The sequence below is a fragment of the Falco biarmicus genome, chromosome 21, assembly GCF_023638135.1.
Source record: "Falco biarmicus isolate bFalBia1 chromosome 21, bFalBia1.pri, whole genome shotgun sequence".
Classification (NCBI taxonomy): domain Eukaryota; kingdom Metazoa; phylum Chordata; class Aves; order Falconiformes; family Falconidae; genus Falco; species Falco biarmicus.
In genome coordinates this window covers 460,834-482,881 of record NC_079308.1, presented here as the reverse complement: position 1 = coordinate 482,881, position 22,048 = coordinate 460,834, and the positions used below count along the sequence as shown (strand labels likewise).

Here is a 22,048-nt window from a genome sequence, read left to right as displayed (position 1 = left end):
TGGGGGAGCCCGAATGAATGGTCAGGGTCCTTACAGGATCTCGGAGGGCGGATGTATAGGTGCTTACGGGATGCTTTCGGGGAGTCCTGTGAGTTAGAGGGGCGGGGGCAGACCGCGTCTCGGTCCCTGCTGGGTGCCGGGGGAAGGTCTGTTGTCCCTACGGGCTGCTGGGGGCAGTGGGGTCCTTATAGAATGCTGGGAGGGATGCAGCGGTGCCTATAGGATGGGGGGCGGGGCCCAGATGGGTCCCCCTGCCTGTCTCGTAAAACGGGGGGATCAGGGCCGGGGACCCCCTGGTATTGAGGTGCCAGCCCCACGGAGCATCCCCGGGAGCCGCCGTGGGCCCCTGAGGTGCTCCGTGTGGCGGGCAGCAGCCCCATGGAGCATCCTTACGTCCACAAAGCTCCAAAATCCCAGGACTCTCCTGAAAATAAACTTTAAATACACGTTAATTTATCCACATCTCCTCATCCTGCCTCATTTAAAGGGATACTATTAAAGCACACATTAATAATCACTAAAAGCCATCGTCCTCTAACATCTCAAATTTAACAATGAAGTGACTTACTTAGGCTGAGCGTGGGCCACCTGCTGTTTTATTTTTCCTTAATTCTTCTGACAGCCCTAATGAAACATCCCCCCATTTTTCTTGCTTTTTCCCTCTGTTTTTCACCACCAGGCCAGAGTGAAGGGATGTTTTTGGGGTGCCCCTAAACCAGGTTAATTCACCCGCAGGGGTGAGGGGTTGGGGTTGAGGCACCAGGAGCATCCTGGAGGGGTTGAGGTGGGTGCTCAAACCCCATCTCAACAACCTCTGCAGCACTTCATTAATTTAAGTCACAGCTTTGCGATCACAATTAATTCTTAATGGTGGTATCAACCAGCGGGTGGTGGGCCTGGCTTTACCTTTTATAATTTTTAAACCATTTTTTTGTTAACTAAAGGAGATGCCAGACAGGTTTGGAGCTGTCCTGGGTCACAGCAGATGCTCGAGGCAGCCTGTTTTGCCTCAAAATCGGCACTTTTTGAGGAAAGGGGCACATTTTTGCCCCAGATTTGCTCACCTGTCATCCAGCAGCTGGGTTTTCCAGCGTAAAGGATTAAATACTGTTGAAAAAAAAAAGTTGCAGGAGCCTCCCGGGGACCTTTTTCCCTTCAGAAATCCGTTTTCAGGGGTGGTGGTCACTAAAGTGGAGGGTTTTGGTGTGAAGGTGGGAAGGGGGATTTTTTTGGGGTGGTTTTCACAGTGCTGGCCTCTCTGCTGTGCCAGCCTCTCCACCGTGTCACCCTGAGTGTCGCAGATCAGCTTGAGGAACCTGATTTCAGGGAATAATAACCCAAAGCCTCCCTGCACTCACACAATAGCCCTTCCCCACCTTTACAATCCCTATCAGGAGCGATCGTCTCGCTGCAGAAGCGTGAGGCAGATGAGGAGGCACCACCAAGATTTCTCTGCTTTTCTTTACATTTTCCTGTCTCTGGTGAAATTTTCTTTGGGGAGGAAATATTTGCGGGCGGAAGTCACTACTCCTGGGTTGGGGAGGGCAGAAATTAGGATGAAAAACGGTTAATTCAGGGCCTGCAGGTGGAGGAAGCCTCAGAAGGGAAGCGCCCTCTTCCAAAATGGCGGTCACCGCCCTCTTCCAAAATGGCGGTCACCGCCCTCTTCCAAAATGGCAGCATCACCCTCAGAGAGGGCGAGGGGGAAGGCGGCGGCGGCCTCCTGCCGCGGTGGCGGCGCGATGGCCGTGGCTTTCCCCTTGCCACCCAGCTCAGGGTGGCCCCTGGGGGATGAGTGCGTGGGTCCATCTTGGGTGAGGGCTCCCCTGAAGGGCTGCGGTGGCCCGGGGGGAGGGGGGGACAGGGCTGCTTTTGAGGCCTCTCTGAGCCCCAAACTCCTCGTGGGGCTCTGAAACACTTTTGGGCCACGCTCTTTGCTGGCCCGACATCCCCGCCATGCAGGCAGCCCCCCTCCATTGACAGAAAACACCTTTTTTACCCCCAAAACCAGTTGCTTTCGCCCTGCGTAAAGAATCGGGACGGCTGCTACAATGGGAGGATTTCTGCAGCCCGGCAGCCCAGCTCCCTCAGTCCACGCTTGCTAAACCACCCCCCAGGATTCTCCCCCAGCTCCAAATTTAGGGAATGTGTCCCCAGAACCGTCCCTAATGGGTTTGTCACCAATAAATTTACGGCCGGCAGCAAGCAGCTCCACCACCACCGCCCTCTGTGAGGAAAACGCCTCCGGGGGGCACATCCCCATCCCCGCAGCAGGGCAGGCGAACCCCAAAACGGCCCTTTTTTCCCACATTTTGAGGGAAAAAAAAGCCAGCAACAAAACCGAAACTCTCCAGGAAACCAGTAAGCATTTTTCACTTTGCATGGTCGTTTGTTGTGTGGGTTTTTTTGGTTGTTTGGGGGTTTTTTTTTGGTTTGTTTTTTTTAATTTCCACCCGCCGCTACTGCCGCCAGAGGGCCCTGGCAATTGTGCGGAGCTCTTTGAGCTCTTTTTCTGGCTCACCCCCCCACCCCCCAACTTTTTTTTTTTTTTTTCATTCCTTCCTTCCTTCCTTCCTTCCTCCCTCCCTCCCCCCCTCCTTTATTTTTTTTTTTTTAACTCTTATAGCTCGGGATATCAAAAGGACCGAGCTTCCCTGCTGACCTGCTCCCGTGGCCCTCGCATCCCCCGCACACACACGCGCAGCCCCTCGCTGCCTGCCCCATTTCTTGGGTGGAAAAAGGGCTTTTTTTTTCTTTTTTTTTTTTTTTTTTGGGGTGGGTGGGGGAGGGTGGGCATCTCCGGGCTTTGCCGACAGCACCTCCCAAGCCGGAGACTGCAGGTAACGGGGAGGTTCGGTCTTTGGATGCGGACAGGGAGCAGAAAATGGCTCCTTCTTCCCCCCATCTCTTTCCTTTCCTCCTCCATCCTTCCCTTCCTCTTCCCTCCCGTCCCTTAGTAATAAAAAACAACGACCCCCCCCCCCCCCCCCAGCCCCTTCCCCCTGGCTTCACCCGGGCGGGTGGGTTCCAGCTTCGGACGGGGCTGCCGGGGGGGCCAGGAGCGGAGGCGGCTCCCAGGGGCGTGCAGTATTGACCCCTTTATTTTTATTTTTTTCAGCAGGATGGTAAACTACCGGAGAATAAATGAAGCAGGCTGAGATGCTGCTGGGGGTTTAACAGAGAAAGAAAAAAAAAAAAAAACAAAACAGAAAAAAACCCCAAACTGCAGGAGGGATCTGCGGTCCATGCTTGAAATCGCCCATTTATTCCTGGCATCGGTAAGTTGGTGCCAACCTTCTGCAAATCCACCTTTTCCCAACCCACCTCCCCCATCCTCTGCAGCTGTAACACTTCTGGTGCTAGAAAAAAACCCACAAACATAAAATTCAGCCCATGCCCTGAGATCCTAATACGCCTGCTGCTCCCAGAAGAGGGTGAGGAAAGGGTTGGGGAAGTGATAATTTGCTTTTAAATGATTTTTGCAAAGGAGAGCACCAAACTCTCTTCCTAAAGCTGGGAAAACTCGTGTTTTTCCCCAGGCACAGGCTCTGAGCGCTGGAGATTCACATGGAGAAGTAACTGAGTGATTTGTCCCCTTTGAGAAGGAGATGAGATTGCTATAGGGTCGGGGTTTTTTTGGTGAATGGTCTGGAAAATTTGGGACGGGAGTCTCTGGGAAGGTGAAGGGTCCTGTGGACAAGCACCCAGGGTTTGGTGCAGTAGGAATTAGCTGTTAGGTAAACTCGGGGTGAAAATTAATTTTCGGCTAAGGATCTCTGAGCAGAGTGTCACCTGCAGGTTACAGAAATACGTTCTTCATAGGCTGGGGTTTATCTCTCTTTTTTTTTTTTTTTTTTTTTTTTAAGGAATTGCACTTCCTCCTCCCCATTAACTTTTGGAAGAAAATATAATTGTTCAGCTAGATTGGATAGAAGCGGAGGGTGTAAAGTTCCTGCAGGATTTGGGAAAATACGTGGGGTAAAGGATGGATGTTTTTATTAGCCACCTGTCCCCATGCCTTATCCCCGTTTTGTGATACAGCTTAGCCTTTCTGTTAGCTTAGTAAAGAATAATAAACTATTAGATTATTAGAGAATCCACAGGTTAATAAAATAGAGGATTCTGCATGAAGAGTCCAACTGAGGGGTGCAAATCCATAGGGTGGTGGCTGGTGACGGTGGCATGCTGGGCTCTCCGTCTTTCAGGGGGTCTGGTGGCACCAGCCATGGAGCCGTACGTGCTGCTGGACCCACGGCAGAGAGCACTGTATCGAGATGTGATGCAGGAGAGCTATGAGACGCTGATGGCACTGGGTGAGTAACCCAGAACATTTGGAGTGGACAGAGGATCCAGCAAGCTGGATCCTCCCGTCTTCGTTCAAGGGGTGCTGGGGTTGAGGGGCTGCTGGGGAGGGCAGACCCGCCTGACCCATGCTGCTCATTCCCCCTCTCTTTTTCCAGAATTCCCTGTTTCCAAACCCGATCTGCTGTCCCGCTTGGACCACAGGGATGAACCTACAGCCCTGGATCTCCATGTGCCCAGGGACACACCAACCGCAGGTGAGCCTCCGATTGCGCTTCGACCACAGCGGGGAAAGACCCTGGGTTCGGCTCCTGGAAGTGTGGAGGGTTTCCTCCACCACCAACCTCTCCCCAAAGTGGGCAAAATCCCACCGTAATGGCCGCCGCTGTACCCCAGGCTGCAAGCCCTGGTTTGGCTGTGGCATGGAAGAAAGATGCTGGGGAGGAGACGCATCAATGCCGGAGGGATGTCTTGGCCAAAATGGAAATGCTGGACCCCCTGCCTAGACAGCTGCATTTCTGGAGTGGTCCACAGAGGTACAGTGGAGGTGGTGGTGGATTAATTGCCATGTTCGTGTGGGTGGCAGAGAGGAGAGAGGGGGATTGGAGATGCCTCAGCTAGAGGTGCTTACCTGGAAGAGTGTGTGAAATAAAAAAGGACAAGGAATCCCTCCTTGCTCTCCTTTTCCCACCACCTTCCCAGCCCCGGGAGAGATGATGTCTCCTGCCCGGGTTGTGTCTGTCTGTCTTTGTGCCCCACAGAGGATGGAGCAGGAGTGGAGCAGGAACCCCCTCAAGAAGAAGCTGCCGAGAAAGAGCCTGAAGTGGTGAAACCTGCAGGTGAGGAGCATCCTTCAAGCCTCGCCAAGACTGGGGCAAAGGCAGGCAAAAGCAGGGGACCGGGAGAGACGGGCACGCGCCTGGGCGAGAGCCAGCCCAGCAACACGTGTGGCGAGTGTGGGAAGAGCTTCAGCCACAAGTCAGCCCTGGTGAAGCACCAGAAGATCCACACCGGTGACCGCCCACACGAGTGTCCTGACTGCGGCAAGTGCTTCATCCAGCGCTCGGACCTCACCATCCACCAGCGGGTCCATACAGGGGAGCGGCCTTACGCCTGCCCGGACTGCGGGCGCCGCTTCAGCGTCAGCTCCTCCCTGCTCACCCATCAGCGTACCCACGCGCCCGGCGGGGAGAAACCCAACCGTTGCCCCCAGTGCGGCCGCAGCTTTGCCAATCCAGGAGCCCTCGACCGGCACCAGAAGAGCCACCTGGGTGGGAAACCCTACGAATGTGGTGTGTGTGGGAAAGCCTTCGCCTGGAGCTCCCACCTTGAGCGGCATCGGCGCATCCACACCGGTGAGAAGCCCTTCCAGTGCGCTGAATGCGGCCGAGCCTTCGCCTGGAGCTCCCACCTCGACCGCCACATGCGCACCCACGCTGCCGCTGCTACCTCGGAGGATGAGGAGGATGGGGAAGCAGTGGAAGAGCCCCCCCCCCCCCCCAAGAAATGTGCCGACTGTGGCAAGCGCCTCAACCACCAGACCGACCCGCAGCGCTTCAAGCACAAGGGCACCCAGACACCACCGTCCGGTGCCAAAGCCACCAGCAGCCCCCCACGGCCCTACCGCTGTGAGCAGTGCGGCAAATGCTTCGGTCAGAGCTCCAGCCTCCTCAAACACCAGCGTGTCCACACTGGCGAGCGGCCGTACCCCTGCCCGCACTGCCAGCGCTGCTTCCGCTGGGGCTCAGCCCTGGCCAAGCACCAGCGCACCCACGCCCGGCAGCAGCAAGCTGGTGACTCCACTAACGCCGTGCTGGCAACCGCTGAGGAAGCCGTCACTGGAGGAGGGGGCAAACCCTACCCGTGTGGGGCGTGCGGGAAGAGTTTTGGCTGGGTCTCACACCTGGAGCGCCATCGCCGCATCCACACCGGGGAGAAGCCCTTCCGCTGCGGGGAGTGCGGGCGGGCGTTCGCCGTCAGCTCCCACCTGGAACGGCACCGCCGGGTGCACACTGGGGAGCGGCCCTACCGCTGCGGCGAGTGCGGGAAGAGCTTCGCCGTCAGCTCCACCTTGCTGGCTCATCGCCGTACCCACGCCGCCCAGCCGGGCCGACCCCACGCCTGCCCTGAGTGTGGCAAGGGTTTCAGCACGCCGGCCAGCTTGGAGCGGCACCGGCGGCTTCACCGCGGGGAGAAACCCTACCAGTGTGGCGTCTGTGGCAAAGGCTTTGCCTGGAGCTCCCACTATGACCGGCACCGGCTCACCCACACCGGTGAGAAACCCTTCTCCTGCGCCCACTGCGGTAAATGCTTCGGTCGCAGCTCCCACCGCAACCGGCACCAGCGTGCCCACACGCAGGGCGGCCCAGAGAAGCGGCACATCTGTCCCGAGTGTGGCAAAGCCTTCGGCCTCGGCACGGCCCTGGCAGCTCACCAGCGACTGCACAGCACCAGCGCCGGGGGCCACAGGCCCCTCTCCTTGCTGCCGCCGGCGTGGTGGGAGGGTGAGAGGCGAGGGGGCACCCCTACCCCCCCTGAGCTCTGGCCCGAAGAGCCCAGCTCTGTTTTCCAGCAGCACCCCGTGCCTTCCTCCTCCTCTTCCTCCTCCTCTGCAGCCCCCAGGGGCTGGGCTGCCAAGGCTGTCCTGCCCCCCACCGTGGCATGGAGGCCTGGGGAGGGGGACAGCCTGCAAAGCGATGCCTCTGCCCCCCAGGAGCCCTGGGCTTCCCTGCCTCCCCCCAGCTCCTGAGATGGGGCCGTGGGGACCAGGGGGTGCTCAGAGCCACCCTCTGCCTTTGGGGACAGCCCACAGCCAGGGTGGGGGGCTGGCCCGTCCCCCCTGCCTCCAGCACAGGGTAGGAAAGGGCGGTTGCAGTAGCTGGTGGGTCCCTGGGGTGGGGGTCAGGATGGGAAAAGGGGTGTCAAGTGGTGGTGGGGAGGGGGCGACGGGGAGGGTGAGCAGGACGTGCCAGGAGTAGCGACCAGCGTAGGGGCTTTGGGGGGAGAGCGGGACAGGGGAGACCGGGGTGGGTTTGGGGAGGGCTGGGTGATAATGGAGGGTGATGGGGAGATGACACTTCTCCCTGTAACCGTCCTTATCTTCTGCCCCACTCTTGCAGGGGAGCGGGAAAGCGACACAGCTTGGGTGTACGGGAGTGGACCCGTTGGTAAAATCATCCAGGGAACCCCCTTCCGTGGGGGACTTTTGGGGGGCAAACAGCTCAGAGAAGAGCTACGGGGACCTGCATCCGTCACCAGCTCGGCTGCTTCCTCGCTGGGACCCCCGAAATGCTGCTCGAGTTGCACTAAGGGCAGTTTGGGATGTGTCAAGCCGGGAATTCGGCAGGGGTGGAGAGGCTGGGTTCCCTCGGCTCGCGTTAGCAGGTAATAAAAGTAGAAGGCAGTTCAGCAAAAAAGAAAAACCCCTTCACATGTCTCGGCCTGGTTTTGTCTTTGGAGAGGGGGAAGATGCTCGTGGTGTTTCCCGCCGGCAGCAGGGAGAAGCGATGAGGCCTAGGGTCAGCGCGCAAGGAGAGCCGGACACAGGCAGCTGTGGGGTACGGCTCCCTCTTTATTCCTTGCCCACGCTGGCACCTCCCAGCGCCTAGCCCACCGTGCCCTCGGCGGCTTGCCCTCTCCATCGGTGTGTATCCCCTTCTCCAGCCTGCTGGCAGGGAGGAGCAGGCGCAAACGACGCTGTATTTCGGCGTAAGAGCCAGCCCCAGGTTACCCCCGTCCCCTCCCCGTGGAGAAGTGCGCCGTTTCCCTTGGGAAGAAGCTCCCTCTCCGCCAAGACAGTCGTTTTCCAGGGTCCGCATCGCAGCAGGGCGCAGGCACCATTCACCCGTCGCTGCTGGGAGACACCGGGAAGGACAAATCCCACCCTGCTGCCTTGCTGGAGCAGCTCCATCACCCACCCGCGGTGCCACCCTCCACCCCTGAAATGTCACTCGGTGTCCTTCGATTTGTCCCCAAGCCAAGTCTTCCCTTGGGCACGGTCCTCCCTCCCCATCCATTGCACCAATGGCGGGGGGGGGGGTGTCTTGGTCCTTCAGGGCTCCTCACCGCTGCAGGGTACGGGGGGCTTCACCAGCCCCGTGGTGCCGTGGGGCTTCTCCCCCACCAGCTGGGTCCTGGAGAGGGGCAGCAGTTGTGGGGCGAGGGGGAAAGTGGCCTTGGGGAGGTGGCTCCGGCGGTGTTTGGTGAGGTGGGAGCTCTGGCTGAAGGCTTCGCCGCACTCGGGGCACTCAAAGGGCTTCTCGCCGGTGTGGACGCGGTGGTGCCGCTCGAGGTGGGACGCCCAGGCGAAGCCCTTGCCGCACTCGCTGCAAGTGTAGCTTTTCAGGGCAGCATGGCCCCGCTGATGGGCGAGGAAGGGGGAAGCCTCGCCGAAACGCTTGCCGCAGTCACCGCATTTATAGGGCCGGTCAGGGGAGTGGGTTTTGCGGTGCTGGAGGAGGTGAGCTTTTTGGGCGAAGCGCTCACCGCAGCTGCCGCAGGGAAAGGGGCGTTCACCCGTATGCACCCGCCGGTGCCGCTCCAGGTGGGATGCCCAAACGAAGCCCTTCCCACAGTCAGCGCAACGGTGGGCATGCTCTCGCCGGTGACACCGCTGATGCCGCGCCAGCGCTGGCCCAGCTCGGAAAAGCTTGCCGCAGTCACCGCAGCGCAGGGCTTTCTTGCCGAGATGCGTGCGGCGGTGACGGGCCAGGTCAGAGCTCTGGCAGAAGGTCTTGCCACAAGCCGGGCAGCGGTGGGGCCGCTCGCCGGTGTGGCTGCGGTGGTGCTTGGCGAGGTGCGAGCCTTGGCTGAAAGCTTCGCCGCACTCGGCGCAGCGGTAGGGCTTCTCGCCAGTGTGCACCCGCCGATGCCGGGCAAGGTGGGACGCCCAAACGAAGCCCTTGCCGCAGTCGCCGCACTTGTGGGGTTTCTCGGTGGCATGGCCCTGGCCGTGTGCTGCCAGCTCAGCGGCACCAGCGAAGCGCTTGCCGCAGTCACTGCACTTGTGTGGCCGGTCGCTGGCGTGGGTACGGCGATGCTGGAGGAGGTGGGAGCTCTGGCTGTAGGTCTCGCCGCACTCCGGGCAGCTGAAAGGCCGCTCGCCGGTGTGCACCCGCCGGTGCCGCTCCAAATGTGATGCCCACGGGAAGCTCTTGCCGCAGTCAGCGCAGCTGAACGGCCGTTCCCGTGCCGTTCCCTTGCCGGCCCCCCTGTGTAGAGGTTTGGCGCAGTCCAGTTTGGGGACCACCGCGGCTTTGGGCATCCTGGCAGCACTGTGCGGCATGGCTTTATCCGGGCGCTTCGTCTTCCGCCTGTTCGAGCCAAGGGTCTTCTCCCTTTCCGGGCTGCGGGATGAACACGCTCTGAGCTCCTCACAGCTCTCCTCTGCTGCTCCTTCCTCTGCTGCTTTTTCACACACCAGCCCCTGTGCTGCTGGGGAAATGGGAAAAGGAGAAAAAGGGGAGAGCGTGGCCTTGACCGGAGCAGGGAGTGGCTTTTAAATGGATGGAGCAGGAACAGGATTCCCCTAAAAAACTTGGGTCTCTCGGAGAGGAGGAGGAAGAGAGATGTGATGGGAGACCTGATCCCAGTTTGAACTGGGAACGTGGAGATGCTAAGCACACACCATTACCCGTACTTCCTATTAAAGAAACCAAAAGTGGAGAGATCAATAACATTTTTCTGCAGAAAAAAAACTAAGGAGATGGCTGGGGTTTGGAGAAATCCCCCTTGAAACCTGCCTGGATTCCTCCTCCCCTCTTCCCATCCTGCTTGCAAGCTCCAAGCTCTTCGCTTCCCTGTCGGAGACTTGGCGGGGGGAGGGGGGGGGGGGAGAAGGAAGAGCAGGGAAAAAAGGAGGGGGATGTTCACAGGAAGAAAGAAAGAAAGAGGGTATTTTGTGTTTGCTTACCGAGGGACATCAGCGTTTCGTAGCTCTCGTGCATCACGTCCTGGTACAGGGCCTTCTGCCGCGGGTCCAGCATCACCCACGGCTCCATAGCGGGGAGAGGCGCGGGCAGCCGGGGCTCTCCCTCTGTTCCTCACTCAGGGCTCCTCAAAACCTCCTGCGGGGAAGAGAAATCCCTTTCAATGGAGGAAGGCCCTTACGTGGTGCTTCTCCTGCGGGTTTTGATGCTTTTTTCTGGGGGTGCCTCGAGAAACGTGGTGGGGAACATCCCCAAGGGCCGGCCCCTGCGCGTTCCAGCCCCGGCGCAGCCGAGGACCCGCTGCAGAGCGGGAGCACGGCCCTGCTCAAGGGTTTTCCCTGCCGAGCCCGGCGCTGGCTCGGTAAACGTCTGAAATCCGCCCCCTCCCCCTTCCCAGGCGAAGGCTGCCAGAGGGGGGGATGGCGACCCGCACCTCGCCCCCCGCCGCGCTCCCGCACCGGCACAATGGGGGCGGCGCCGGGCACGGCGATGCTCCGGAAGCCCCGGCCGGTATCCGGGGGGAGGAGGCGCCAAGCAGCAGCCGGGGACCGGCTCCGCGCCACGAAGTTCACCCGGAGCCCTCTAGAGGTACCGCAGCCCCGGCTCCCCCCGACCCTCCCTCCGGCTCCCCCCGACCCTCGGGCTCCCCAGCACGCGTGGGGCGCACGCAGGACCCCCTCGCGGCCCTGCGGAATTAAACTCCGTAACTCGAAAGTTACAAAGTAGGGATGTTTATTGCGCGTGGATGCAGGGGGGATCGCTCCTCCGCCAGCGTGCGTGCCCGGGGTGGCGAACCGTCCCGTATTTATACAATAAAACAAACGAATGTTCAGCTGACGCCTATGCATGCTCGTTACCCCAACCCGCATACCCTCGCTCCGTAAGTTAATTAGCTTATCAGTCCTTTTCCTGGAATGTGGCTGTTATAGTTGAATTTAAATAAACCAAGTCCGAAATGGATTTACTAAAAATTTATTAAGGTAGGAAAGCAAAAGCAGCGCTGGGCGGCCGGGGAGTCGCAGCTCCACCGAGGGCTCGCCAATTCCAGCGAGCCGAGCAGCTCTTTTTATCGTCACCGAGGTCGCTTCTGACATCTTCCGTATGCCCCTCAGCTTCTTTAGTTATCGTGGTTTCTTGCTCGAGGTAGTTTAGATAAAATGTGGGTTACAGAATCAGCTTATACAATCTATTCTTTTAGATATTAAGCAGTTAAACTTTTTTTTGTCAAACAGGACGTTCCTGTGCTTGGTGTAGCAAGGTAACATTGTGGACATGTCTCTTCTTGTTAAACAGGGAGATCTCAAGAACACCACAATGGGTTTGTTCCTCTGGCTTAACTTGTTTGAGCGCAAGATTACCCTTAGCTACTTATTACAGCAGTGGTCTTGCAAGTTTGCAGCTAATTCATGTCCTCGTCAATCATCGGGCTTTCTTTAGAAGGAGAGCTCTAGATAACATTGGAATGTTTCTCATACTTTTTATAAGTAGCCCCTTTGTTACGGGAAGGATAGGTATTTCCTTAAGATTATATGGATATGTGACCAACCACCACACCTATACTCCTTGAGCAGGTATTTCCTTAAAACTATTTGGTTACGTGACCAATCACCCTACCCGCACTCCTTGAGCAGACATATACAATCACAATCGATGTTTATTGTCCCTATTTTGCACTATTTCTCCCTATCAATCCCCCCTTTTCTATCAAACTAAGTAAATTGTTTTACTTAAGCAGCCTTCCCGAATGATATAAAGCATCACGCATAAGCGTTACCCTTCTAAACATTCCCCAAACCCACAAATACAACATAATGGTTAGCATTAAGGAAATTCCTAAACTGATCGATAAGATCACAATGGGGTGTACCAGGGCGTTAAGAATCCCTGTTGCAGAAGGTGACCAGCCAAAGAGAGTATCCCACCAATATGGTTTCCATCGAGAAACCATCTACATATTCATTAACATTCCAGGAATTCATTTACATATTTCGCTCCTGTGCAATGTCCTTGAGGAGTGGTTGTCTGGGGGTCTTCAGGATGAAGATCAGGAGCCTTCCTCCAGTGAACCTTTTTTACCTGCTTGTTTCTGCGCAGACTCTGTTCCTCGATAGACTAACGAGCAAGATCCAAAGTCCTTGTTTTGGCCACGCTATGTGCACAACAGAAACTTGGGACCAGACGGCCCTTATAAAGGTAACGAATCCAAGGACCTTGTGTCTAGTACATCCGTGGTGCTGACACTAAGGGTCTTGGTGTATTCATCATGTTGACAATAAGGGTCCTTGAACGCCTCCCAACTCTGGATAATTATATATAAGCACATCATTTTCTAGAAAAGTAGTATACCATTCATCACTCATGGTACGTAGCTCATTATTCAACCCCCCCGTTCTAAAAATCATCATGCTCTCTGAGCGTTATTCGACAGCACCAAACAGAACATTGAAGTAATATAAGTTAGCATGTGACTTGTTACCCGTTTCTGTTCATCTTTGTCACCTCATGAAGAAAAACACCAAGGACCAGGCACAGCCTATCATTAAGGGAACAGATGGAGTTACCGCCCCGACATTATTCAGGACTGTGCTGGACTCACGAGTGAGGAAGTTTGTTTTTCGCATTACATAAGACTTTGCTGGATTACAGTAACCATCAGTATGTGTTTCTGTGAGTGCTTTAAATTAAAAAGGTTGGGTAATACCTATCTCACAATTCGTCCCGAATAGCGGAACTCGTGGGATACCAAAGCAGAGTGCGAGAGACTGCTATATAGACAAAAGGAAAATGTTGATCTCTTGAAAAAGATGGGAGCAGGAGCTGACACACTCTGCACGGTTTTGCCGTTCAGCCTTTGCATTATCGTGACTAAATTTATTTTGCCACCATCATGGCTAGACTATAGGGATTTCGCATGCATGGTCTTTCCAGATTTTTCCAATACATTCTGTGGGGTTTAAAATTGCGCATGTGCGTGTTCAAAGGCATACACGGATCATTCGTGTGATAAAAGATGGATGCTGAGTGTCCAGATGAAAGTCCCTGACCCATTTCTTATGGCGCTATGGCCAAACGACAGGTCCTTGCTTTCAGTGCAATGTTTTCTCACCATCAGACCGCCACGTCACCTGCCAGGGAGGAAGGCTCTGAGTGCGCATTTCCCCCTCTGAACATCCCGTAAGGTGAGTGGGGTTTAAACGTCTGACCTGTGTGGTTCATTATAAAGGGGATCGAAACCTTTCTTCCTGTTGTTGTTTAGGCAGGGGGTGTGTTTTTTCTGCTGTCACACATCAAGAACTTATGGCGGAGGTGGAAAAGTATAAAAGATGTTACCACATCCTCATCTAGGCTTTTCTGGCGGTTTCTTTCTTTGCTGTTATATGAATTGTTAATAGTTAATTATTCCCAGGTTCTTGTTTGCTATTAAATTGTTACTGTGTTAACTATATAATCTGTATTGTCAACTGTACATTTCGGCATACCACTTGAACTTGTTTAATGCCATTGGGTGAAACCATAGTAGCAAATTGCATGTTAATTATAACGTGTTGAATTAATATTATAAAACATGGAACAGCACATGGCAAAAACAATAAGGTGGCTAATCCACATAACAAATAAAATAGGATTAGTTTTACCCAAGGGCTCCCGGGACACCAGGAAAACAAGTCAATGTTCCAGTGCAAGAACCGAATTGCATTGCATTGCTCCAACGCAAGAACCGAAAGCACTGCAGGGATAAAAAAAAAAAAAAAAAAAAAGAAAGAAAGGATTATTTTAGAAAGAAAATAGTACTAAAAGCAAAGCAAATCACTACAGAGGCTTGCAAAACCACCTCTAGCACCACACTTTTCAGGAGAAGCCCCTGCTACAAGGCTGGCACCTGCCTCAGCGCCGAGATCACCCCTCAGGGTTCAGAAGTCGGGGAAGTACTAAGGTTTGAGTTTCATTTCCTCAGTCAAGTCAGCAAGTAGTCTGATTAACTGGAAAAGACAGGCTTTTGCATAGGGCAAGGGATAGAAGGGAGAAGAAAGTTTGGAGGGGAAGAAGGGTAGTTTGTGGTGGGTTTATTTTTAGGAGCAGGCCAGCCAAGGTGCCTACAGAGAGCTGAGAATGTCCATATGGTGGGAACGGTGGGGTGAACCAGCCAGGGGATGGTTCCTCAGGTTGGTTTGTAGTGCTTGGTTAGGTCCAAGTTCTCCACTCTGGAAAAACGCTGGTACAACTCACCCAGTTTTTGCCATTTCAGCAAAGGACATCTGAGCTCTTGATCCCATCTATGCCCATGGAGAGAGGATCAAGCCAAAATTGTACAACAATTAACATAAGAGGGTCCAATAGATGAACTGTTGTCTGGAAATGCCCATTTTCATCGCCAGAAAGGATATTTCGGATGCTAGCTCAGAGGTCTCCCTGGGATGCAGAATGAATCCTGTAGTGTTTAGATTTCGTTGGGTGCCTCTGCGCAATACAAGGAAAAAGCCAAACTGCTAATTGCACTGCTGGGAAGTTCTCTGCCCTTCACAGAAGAGGGTGCGGCCGCCCTTGCTGTGTTCCAGTAACCATAGCACTTCCTAAAATGTGCCATGGATTGATGGGTGATGTCCAAAGCTGGTAACAACAGCGAGTAAAGGGGAAAAAACCCAACCCTACAGAGGAACTGACTACGTGCTCATCAACAGTTCCCCTTCTTATGACAAATCACGCTTTGCTCTCTTCTGGGGTGAACTGATTGGCAGAACTGTTTTGCACCCCCGCAGCTATGTTGGCGGTGGTTTTTTGTTTGCTTTGTTTTGTTAAGCCTAAGTATAAAATGAAAGCAGATCTCGGCAAAGGACTTGTCTTCCTACACTGGAAGGATGACTGGGATCGGTGAGTGACTCTCCCCTGAACCTCGAGCTCTCTCTCTGTTTGGGTTTGCTGTTTTTTGGGGTATTTTCTGGTTTTCTTCCATCTTCAGTGCCTGGGGGAAGATTTATTTTAGTATTATTTTTTTAATCTGGTGGAACATCTGCCTTTTGTGCTGCCTCCGAGAGCATAACCATGAACCTGCCTTTCTTCAGCTAGGGTATTTCATGACCACCTGGAGCTAGACTTTGCAGCACTGTGAGCAGTGAGAAGGTGACCTCCCTTGCAAGTTGGGGAGTGGGACATTCCTAGTTGTGCAGGGATAGATGGAAACGCAGGCACAAGCTCAGAATCTCCAGGGACTTTCCTGGAAGACACCTCCTTGCATCAGGTTTGTGGTTTCCCCACATCTACCTTAACACAAGCAGGTCTGATGCAAGATGGAGATCCATCAGCCATTTCCAAGAGCTGGTCCCAATAGAGTTGTTCTCCTCCCACAGAAAGCCTGATCTCCAAAAAGGATCTCCTTTGTCTTCCACATGGTCCGTAGGTCTTTAGGGTTGCCGTGCTGGGTGAGATGAGGGCAGCGAGACCGGCTGCTGCCTCTGCACCACTATGAACCTCACACACACCAAAGACACAACTCAAGGCGGCATCCCAAGTTCTCAAGGAAGAGCAGGGCAGCAGCAGCACCGAGTCAGGAAGGTTGATGCAACTCTATCAACACGATACCACTTTCCACCATGCTTTGCAGAAGGCCACTCTGCTGTTAACAGGCAAGCTGTAGTAGATTCTTTCTAACTTTTTTTTTGCTGCCGCAGTCAGTGTCTTCAGGAAGCTGAATCAGCTGTACGGGCTGTAGAAAGACTTGCTTCCAGGAGATGGACTTGGGTCTCTCAGAAAGCCACCTCCAGGATAACAGCTCTGAAGTTTATTCACAGCAGGTGCACTTCAGTCCAGGTTGTCTGCAGGTCTGGTGCTGTTCCAGCAAAAGCAGGGATTCCCCAGGAGTAAGAATTACTCAGGGTTTGGTTTCAAAAGCTCGTTATTTTAAAAAAAAAAAAATTCCCTGGAAGGAAACTGGCAGTATTTGGAGGAAGGAAAAGAAAATGAAAAGTTGCCCTGTAGTTGTTTTGGAGAACAGAAACCAGAACTAGAGAAATCCTGGGATGGTTTCTGTTCAAACTTCCTTCTCCTGTGAAAATATTAATACGTTGTTGTGTCTGGTCTGGGAGAAACGTTTTTTTCTGAATGAGCTGCAGTCTGCTTGCTGTTCCCTATAGGTATCTCTATTCCCTGCAGGGAATCTCAGAAACTAAATCATTTTAAACAAACAGAAGTCCCATCACCTATCTAATCTCTTCATCTTTCTATGTCCTCCCTCCCTCCACCTGTCTATCCACTGCACAGAAACGCCATGAAGTACTCTGGTATGGGAGGGCGGTTGGGACCACAGGATTGCCTTAATTCTGTGCACATGAATGATGCTAATTACCGTTCTTCATTATGGAGTATTCTGAGCTTATTCGAAGTGCACCAAGCTCATTTTGGGAGCTCGTCACAGCAGCTGCAGAAACAGAACATGGGGGGGGGGGCGGGGCGGGGAACCAACCATCTATGGGTTCGATTTCTCCTTAAAAAAAATAAGTGACATTCACTGACACCACGTGACATCTGGCTGCAGTCGCGAGAGACCTGTTGATGCCATGGATTTCATAACCATGCCAGCTGGTTTGAAAACAGGTTTGCTAGACATTCCTCTTTGGAATTTGGATACCAACACACTTGGAGACAGCCTGGCTGTCACCTCCTTCCTGGGCTGTCAGGAATGAACTTGCATGCTGATTGCCAGGTGCCTTCACTGCAGTATTTTCTTCTCCTCTTCTCCTAGTCCTCTTCCAAATACTCCTGCTAGTTGGCCTCCTAAGTGCAAAGAGGTTTCAATGTTTCCCTGAATATTGCCTTCATGACACAGACTACGAGGAATTGCTGCAGATTGTCAAAGATGGGCTGGAACCTGCAGCTCATTCAGCAAAAGTGGTCATCGTCGGTTCGGGAATAAGTGGGCTTACAGCAGCAAAATTGCTCAAAGACGCTGGCCACATGGTAAGTAGTTGCACGAGAGCCGTGAGTGCCATTGGGTCTTGGTTTCCTACACTAAGGATTTTCCAGCCTGGAGAGGGAGGAGGAAGTGCAAGGAAGTGGACCACAGTGGTGGGAGGAAGAAGGAAAAGCAATTAGGCTCCAGAAATTTCATCTGATTGAGGCTCAATTTTCAAAACCACAAGCAGGGGCAGGAAGGGGTAAGGGGAAGCTGAACGCCAGCAACTCGTTTAGATGCTCCCCACATGAATGCAAGCAGCAAAGGTAAGAAGAGGCAGTCTTCCTTCTCTGTCCTTGAGGGGCTTTGAGATCAGGCAGAGCTACAGCTGCCCTGAGACAATTGGAAGCAGCACTGCTCAAGTTGGAGGTTGGACTAGACCCCTTCTAGAGGCACCTCCAACCTCAGCTTCTACAATTCTCCAGCTTTCTGCAACCTGCAGCCCAGCGGTGGCCGTTGCTGCAGATCAACCAGCACAAGACTTGTGAGCCCTTCAAATCCTGCCTTGTGAAGGCAGCGGGTAGTCCAGGGGTTTCAAAGCTGTGTTGACCATCCCAGGGTACTAGGCAAAATTCAAATACATGAATTTTTCAAAAGAAGGTTTCAAAGGCATGGAGGGACAGGTTGGTGCCTTCCTCTGGCTGTTTTCAAAGTCCTCTTTTACCCTTCCAGCACAAGAAATATCTGAAGCACCACTAGGAGCCTCTCACCAGAAAGGCGGTGTCCAAACATGACACAAGTTAGGAACTGGCAAACTGACATGTAGGTAGAGGCATCTTGGCCCACACAGAGAGGTTTGGATCCACAGATGGTTCATTTGCCATCTGGAGGGGACCCGTCCCACCCTACAGGCTACAAACACTGCCTACCACAGTGCCTGTGAACTTGCTTTGTAGGTGGTTTGCTTACAACAGTCATTGCCTGAACATCTGCAATCTCCTCTCCATCCTGATTTTTAGGTTACCATTCTGGAAAGAAGCGATCAGGTCGGTGGGCGGATCAGGACGTATCGACCAGAGGGACAGGACTGGTACGTGGAGCTGGGAGCCATGCGCCTGCCAAGCAAGCACAGGTAAGGCACTGTCCCACCTCACAGCCACGAGCAGGTGAGGAACCGGCCCGTTTTGAGGAGCAAGGCTATGGTTTGGGATGGGGCTGAAGACTTGGACATGGGCGTAGCACAGCAGGAGGAAGGAGATGTCTGCCCCATCTCTCCTCCAGAGCTTAGCAACTGCGTTCAAGGGGCAGAAAGCACAGTCACCCGCATTTGGGTTGGGAGAATGAAGGAAGACGTCTCATTTCAAGTGCCATGTCTGTGCATGGTCAGACCTCCATTCTGGAAGTCACAACATCAGAAGATGGGATGAATTCCCATCAGCTCTGATGGGGAGCGCGTCCAACCCGGGTTCTGTGAGAGGGTTCAGTCACCAACTGCACCACATGCCAAGAAGGGTCAGGGCTGTAGGTAACCCCTGCCCTCCCACTTCATCACGGCGTTGCTCTTCCTCGGGGTTACATCCTTGTGCAACCAGTAGCTGGAGAGGACATCAGCCAGAGCGCACCTTTCTCCATAGCCTCATGCTGCACTGAGCTGGGGAGCAGGCAGGACAACTTCAAACAACGAGAACCAGAGATGGCAGTGCCTTCAATAGCCACAATCTCCACTGACAAGTCAAAATAATACACGACTACACCAACACACTCAGTGGGAAAGTGTCCTTTTATGCTTCTAATGTTCTGGTGGCAGGGTTTTTGGGTTCTGTCGTTTGCAAGCACTTGTCCCCAGTGTGCTCTCCTCTTTGCTAGGCTTGTCCATGAATTCATTAGGCAATTTGGCTTGAAGCTGAACCCATTCATCCAGACAGATGACAACACCTGGTATTTTGTGAATGGCACTCTGGTAAGAACCAAGGAAGTGAACAGGAGACCCGACATCCTAAACTACACAGTGAAACCATCGGAGAGAGGCAAGAGCGCCAGCCAGCTTTACAGGGAAGCACTGAACAAGGTACGTGCCCGTGGGGAAGGGATGCTACCCGCCAGCAAGGCTGCTCATCCGAGAGACATTGAAACTACTTCCTCTGAGCTCTGGTGCACCCTCACCTGTGCGGTGGGTTGAGAAGGTTCCCCAAGACTTGGATGAAGCAGAAAATGCCACACCAAGGCATGGCGTCCCAAAACTTGAAGTCCAAACAGTTGGATCCACTAGCTTTAGCTCAGCCTCAGGGGTTACCAAAGCCCAAGACTGAATATCCCAGATGAATCCTAACAGAATTTGGGGCAACACTTTGGGAAAGGCACTTTCTCATGACTATATCAATGTTTCCCCTCCAGGCCTTCAAGATGTTCCAGAGTGAAGACTGCAAAACGTATCTGAATAAACATGACTCCTTCTCCACCAAGGTAAAGGGCTGGGGCCTGAGGGTAAATATGCTGCCCCCCTACTGATTATTAACCTTCCATCCCTGCTTTGAGAAAGGATCTGAATCACTCTAGTCCCTTCCTCTGTTGACACTTTTGCATGCCTTTTCCCTAATCAGTGCTGCTTTCTACTTAAAATGCTGAGAAAGGAGCAAGGCATGACTCCAATGGAGCAGTCCCATCATTTGGAAATAAATGACAAACAGTGGTGGTTGGATATGCTCTGCAAATCCATCCAAATTCCATGTTCTTCCATCATGGGTCTCTTAATCAGACATGATGGAGTATCAAGTTGTGGATGTCCCAACCCCGGCAGTGTCCAAGGCCAGGCTGGATGGGGCTTTGAGCAACCTGGTCTAGTGGAAGGTGTCCCTGCTCATGGCAGGGAGGTTGGAACTAGATGGTCTTTAAGGTCCCTTCCAACGCAAACCATTCTGTGTTTCTGTGATCAAGCACTGGAGAGGAATTACTGAGCAATCCGCTGCATTTTCATTTGATCCAGCTGTCTCAGAGTGGATACACCAAGCCACAAATCCCATATTCATTCATCCCCAGAACTTCTGTTGTGCTAAACCACAGGAGACACCGATGTCCTACAAGAAGATACAGAGCTATGTTAAAAAAAAAAATAAAGAAGCTTCTGGTCCAGGCTTTAAGCAGATCTGGAACAGGAACAAGGCAGCAGGGCATGACTTTTGGCTTGGGATATAAAGGGGGTATGTGCACTGACATCAGGCTATGTCTTCTTCCTGGCTTTTCTAGGAGTATTTGATTAAAGTAGGAAATCTAAGCCAAGGAGCGGTTCAGATGATCGGTGACTTGTTGAATGAGGACTCTGGATTTTATCTGTCCTTCCTTGCCTCACTGTGGGATTTTGAAGTCTTCTCTGACGACAGGTAAGGCGATGGCTTTTACGGCAAACCCCATTCTGTGCTGTTCCACAGCCATCCGCTCGGAAGAGGAAATTTCAGTGGCTTCTGGAAGTCTGAATGGGAATCACTCAGACTGAAAGGGCCACCAAGCTCTGTTAGCTTCTCTAGAAGAGGTCAGGTTTTACAGCTCCTAAACCCCAATGTCCTTCCCTCATCTCCTGCTTCTTCTTCCTTTCAGTTTTTATGAAATCACAGGGGGCTTTGACCAACTGCCCAAAGCCTTCCACAAAGCATTGCCCAATGTCATCCAGTTCAATTGCACAGTGGAGAAAGTCATCACCAAGGGAAACAAAGTTCAGGTGTTTTACCGTGCTCCAGACACTCTGGTCCCATCCATAGTAACTGCAGATTACGTCCTAGTCACGTCCTCCGCCAAAGCCACCAGGCACATCAAATTCCTGCCACCACTCTCTCCTGCGAAGACCCACGCCCTGCGCTCCATCCACTATGGAAGCGCCTCCAAAATAATCTTGGCTTGCTCCGAGAAGTTCTGGGAGAAGGACGGCATCCGAGGTGGACAGTCCATCACTGACCGCCCTTCCCGGTTTATCTACTACCCCAGCCACAACTTCTCCAGTGGGGTGGGGGTCATCCTGGCTTCCTACACCTGGAATGATGATTCCGAGGTTTTCCTGCCCCTCACAGATGAGAAGTGCCTGGACATCGTCCTCCAAGACCTGTCAGATATCCACCGCGTGAGCAAGGACTACCTACAGTACACCTGTGACCAGTACGTGGTGCAGAAGTGGCAGCTGGACAAACACTCCCTGGGGGCGTTCGCTGCCTTCACCCCCTACCAGTTCACAGACTACTCGCAGGATCTCTTCCAGCACGAGGGCAGGGTGCATTTTGCAGGAGAACACACGGCTCAGCCTCACGCCTGGATCGACACCGCCATGAAAGCGGCAGTCAGGGCAGCAAGCAATATCCATCATGACAGTGGCGAAGCCCACGTGCTGAACAAGGAGGGACAGTGGGAGCAGCCGGAGAGCTTCTTGCTGAAGGAAGATCTCTGAGCAGGACTCCTGCGCTGAACTCACTGGCTTGAAGGCACGTTTAGTGGTGTTTGTTTCTCTCCAAGCAAAGCCAACAGAAGGACATCAGCAGCCAAGGGGGTTGAAGAACCAAACTGAAAGAACACTGACTTGGACTAATAGCTACATGATTGAAGCTTCATAGAACCATCTCGTTTGGAAAAGACCTTTAAGATCATCAAGTCCAACCGTTAATCCAGGGCTGCCAAGTTCACTGCTAAACTGTGTCCCCAAGCGCCACATCTACACAGCTTTTAAACACTTAATGAGGATAGGAGGGAATACTAGAAAAAAGTAATATCCAGGTAGCTTTCATGACTCTAATATTGCCCTTTCTCAGACACACTGCAATGTTTTATAACTTACTTATGTACAAAGTACTTCAGGAAATGACTAAAATGGAATAAAGGTGGATATTTCTCAGTTCCTTGCCTCTGAGGTGCCTCAGTCTCCCCCTAAACAGAAGTGTCATCCCATACAAGTCAT

The 22,048-nt window shown here is 53.3% G+C and overlaps 3 protein-coding genes across 10 annotated transcripts; 2 read left to right on the top strand and 1 right to left on the bottom strand.

The window, feature by feature from the left end:
- The first annotated feature begins 2,779 nt into the window (after positions 1-2,779).
- On the top strand, positions 2,780-7,816 carry LOC130141780 (zinc finger protein 436-like). 5 transcript variants are annotated; one of them, XM_056322951.1, is made up of 6 exons: positions 2,780-2,840; positions 3,119-3,278; positions 4,206-4,313; positions 4,461-4,559; positions 5,064-6,806; positions 7,422-7,816. In XM_056322951.1, exons 3-6 carry the CDS (start codon positions 4,226-4,228, stop codon positions 7,688-7,690), a joined length of 2,199 nt encoding a protein of 732 aa, XP_056178926.1. In that variant the 5' UTR covers positions 2,780-2,840; positions 3,119-3,278; positions 4,206-4,225; the 3' UTR covers positions 7,691-7,816. The 5 variants fall into 5 exon arrangements, 4 of the variants coding, with proteins under 4 accessions (XP_056178926.1, XP_056178927.1, XP_056178928.1 ...); XM_056322952.1 differs by having other exon boundaries at positions 2,781-2,840; positions 3,122-3,278; XR_008819170.1 differs by having other exon boundaries at positions 2,806-3,278; positions 5,064-7,157; positions 7,422-7,527.
- Positions 7,817-7,910: 94 nt separating this feature from the next.
- LOC130141792 (zinc finger protein CKR1-like) lies at positions 7,911-10,759 on the bottom strand. 3 transcript variants are annotated; one of them, XM_056322976.1, is made up of 3 exons: positions 10,663-10,759; positions 10,214-10,367; positions 7,911-9,735 (listed from the first exon to the last, which is right to left on the bottom strand). In XM_056322976.1, the coding sequence occupies exons 2-3, from the start codon at positions 10,299-10,301 to the stop codon at positions 8,354-8,356; spliced, it is 1,470 nt and encodes a 489-aa protein (XP_056178951.1). In that variant the 5' UTR covers positions 10,302-10,367; positions 10,663-10,759; the 3' UTR covers positions 7,911-8,353. The 3 variants fall into 3 exon arrangements, with proteins under 3 accessions (XP_056178951.1, XP_056178952.1, XP_056178953.1); XM_056322977.1 differs by having other exon boundaries at positions 10,688-10,742; XM_056322978.1 differs by lacking the exon at positions 10,663-10,759 and having other exon boundaries at positions 7,912-9,732; positions 10,214-10,656.
- Positions 10,718-21,981, top strand: IL4I1 (interleukin 4 induced 1). 2 transcript variants are annotated; one of them, XM_056322968.1, is made up of 9 exons: positions 10,718-10,817; positions 12,324-12,422; positions 13,342-13,408; positions 16,966-17,180; positions 18,135-18,247; positions 18,982-19,183; positions 19,510-19,578; positions 20,359-20,492; positions 20,707-21,981. In XM_056322968.1, exons 4-9 carry the CDS (start codon positions 17,178-17,180, stop codon positions 21,542-21,544), a joined length of 1,359 nt encoding a protein of 452 aa, XP_056178943.1. In that variant the 5' UTR covers positions 10,718-10,817; positions 12,324-12,422; positions 13,342-13,408; positions 16,966-17,177; the 3' UTR covers positions 21,545-21,981. The 2 variants fall into 2 exon arrangements, with proteins under 2 accessions (XP_056178943.1, XP_056178942.1); XM_056322967.1 differs by lacking the exons at positions 10,718-10,817; positions 12,324-12,422; positions 13,342-13,408 and adding an exon at positions 13,992-15,098.
- The last annotated feature ends 67 nt before the right edge of the window (positions 21,982-22,048 follow it).

Excerpts from the sequence above, each read along its gene's own strand:
- LOC130141780 (XM_056322951.1), top strand. The coding sequence starts at position 4,226 with ATGGAGCCGTACGTGCTGCTGGACCCACGGCAGAGAGCACTGTATCGA. Across the intron at positions 4,560-5,063 it reads CAGGGACACACCAACCGCAG|AGGATGGAGCAGGAGTGGAG; the intron begins GTGAGCCTCCGA and ends TGTGCCCCACAG. Across the intron at positions 6,807-7,421 it reads GCCGCCGGCGTGGTGGGAGG|GGGAGCGGGAAAGCGACACA; the intron begins GTGAGAGGCGAG and ends CCACTCTTGCAG.
- LOC130141792 (XM_056322976.1), bottom strand. The coding sequence starts at position 10,301 with ATGGAGCCGTGGGTGATGCTGGACCCGCGGCAGAAGGCCCTGTACCAG. Across the intron at positions 9,736-10,213 it reads CGAAACGCTGATGTCCCTCG|CAGCACAGGGGCTGGTGTGT; the intron begins GTAAGCAAACAC and ends CCATTTCCCCAG.
- IL4I1 (XM_056322967.1), top strand. Across the intron at positions 19,184-19,509 it reads ACAGGGAAGCACTGAACAAG|GCCTTCAAGATGTTCCAGAG; the intron begins GTACGTGCCCGT and ends TTTCCCCTCCAG. Across the intron at positions 19,579-20,358 it reads ATGACTCCTTCTCCACCAAG|GAGTATTTGATTAAAGTAGG; the intron begins GTAAAGGGCTGG and ends TGGCTTTTCTAG.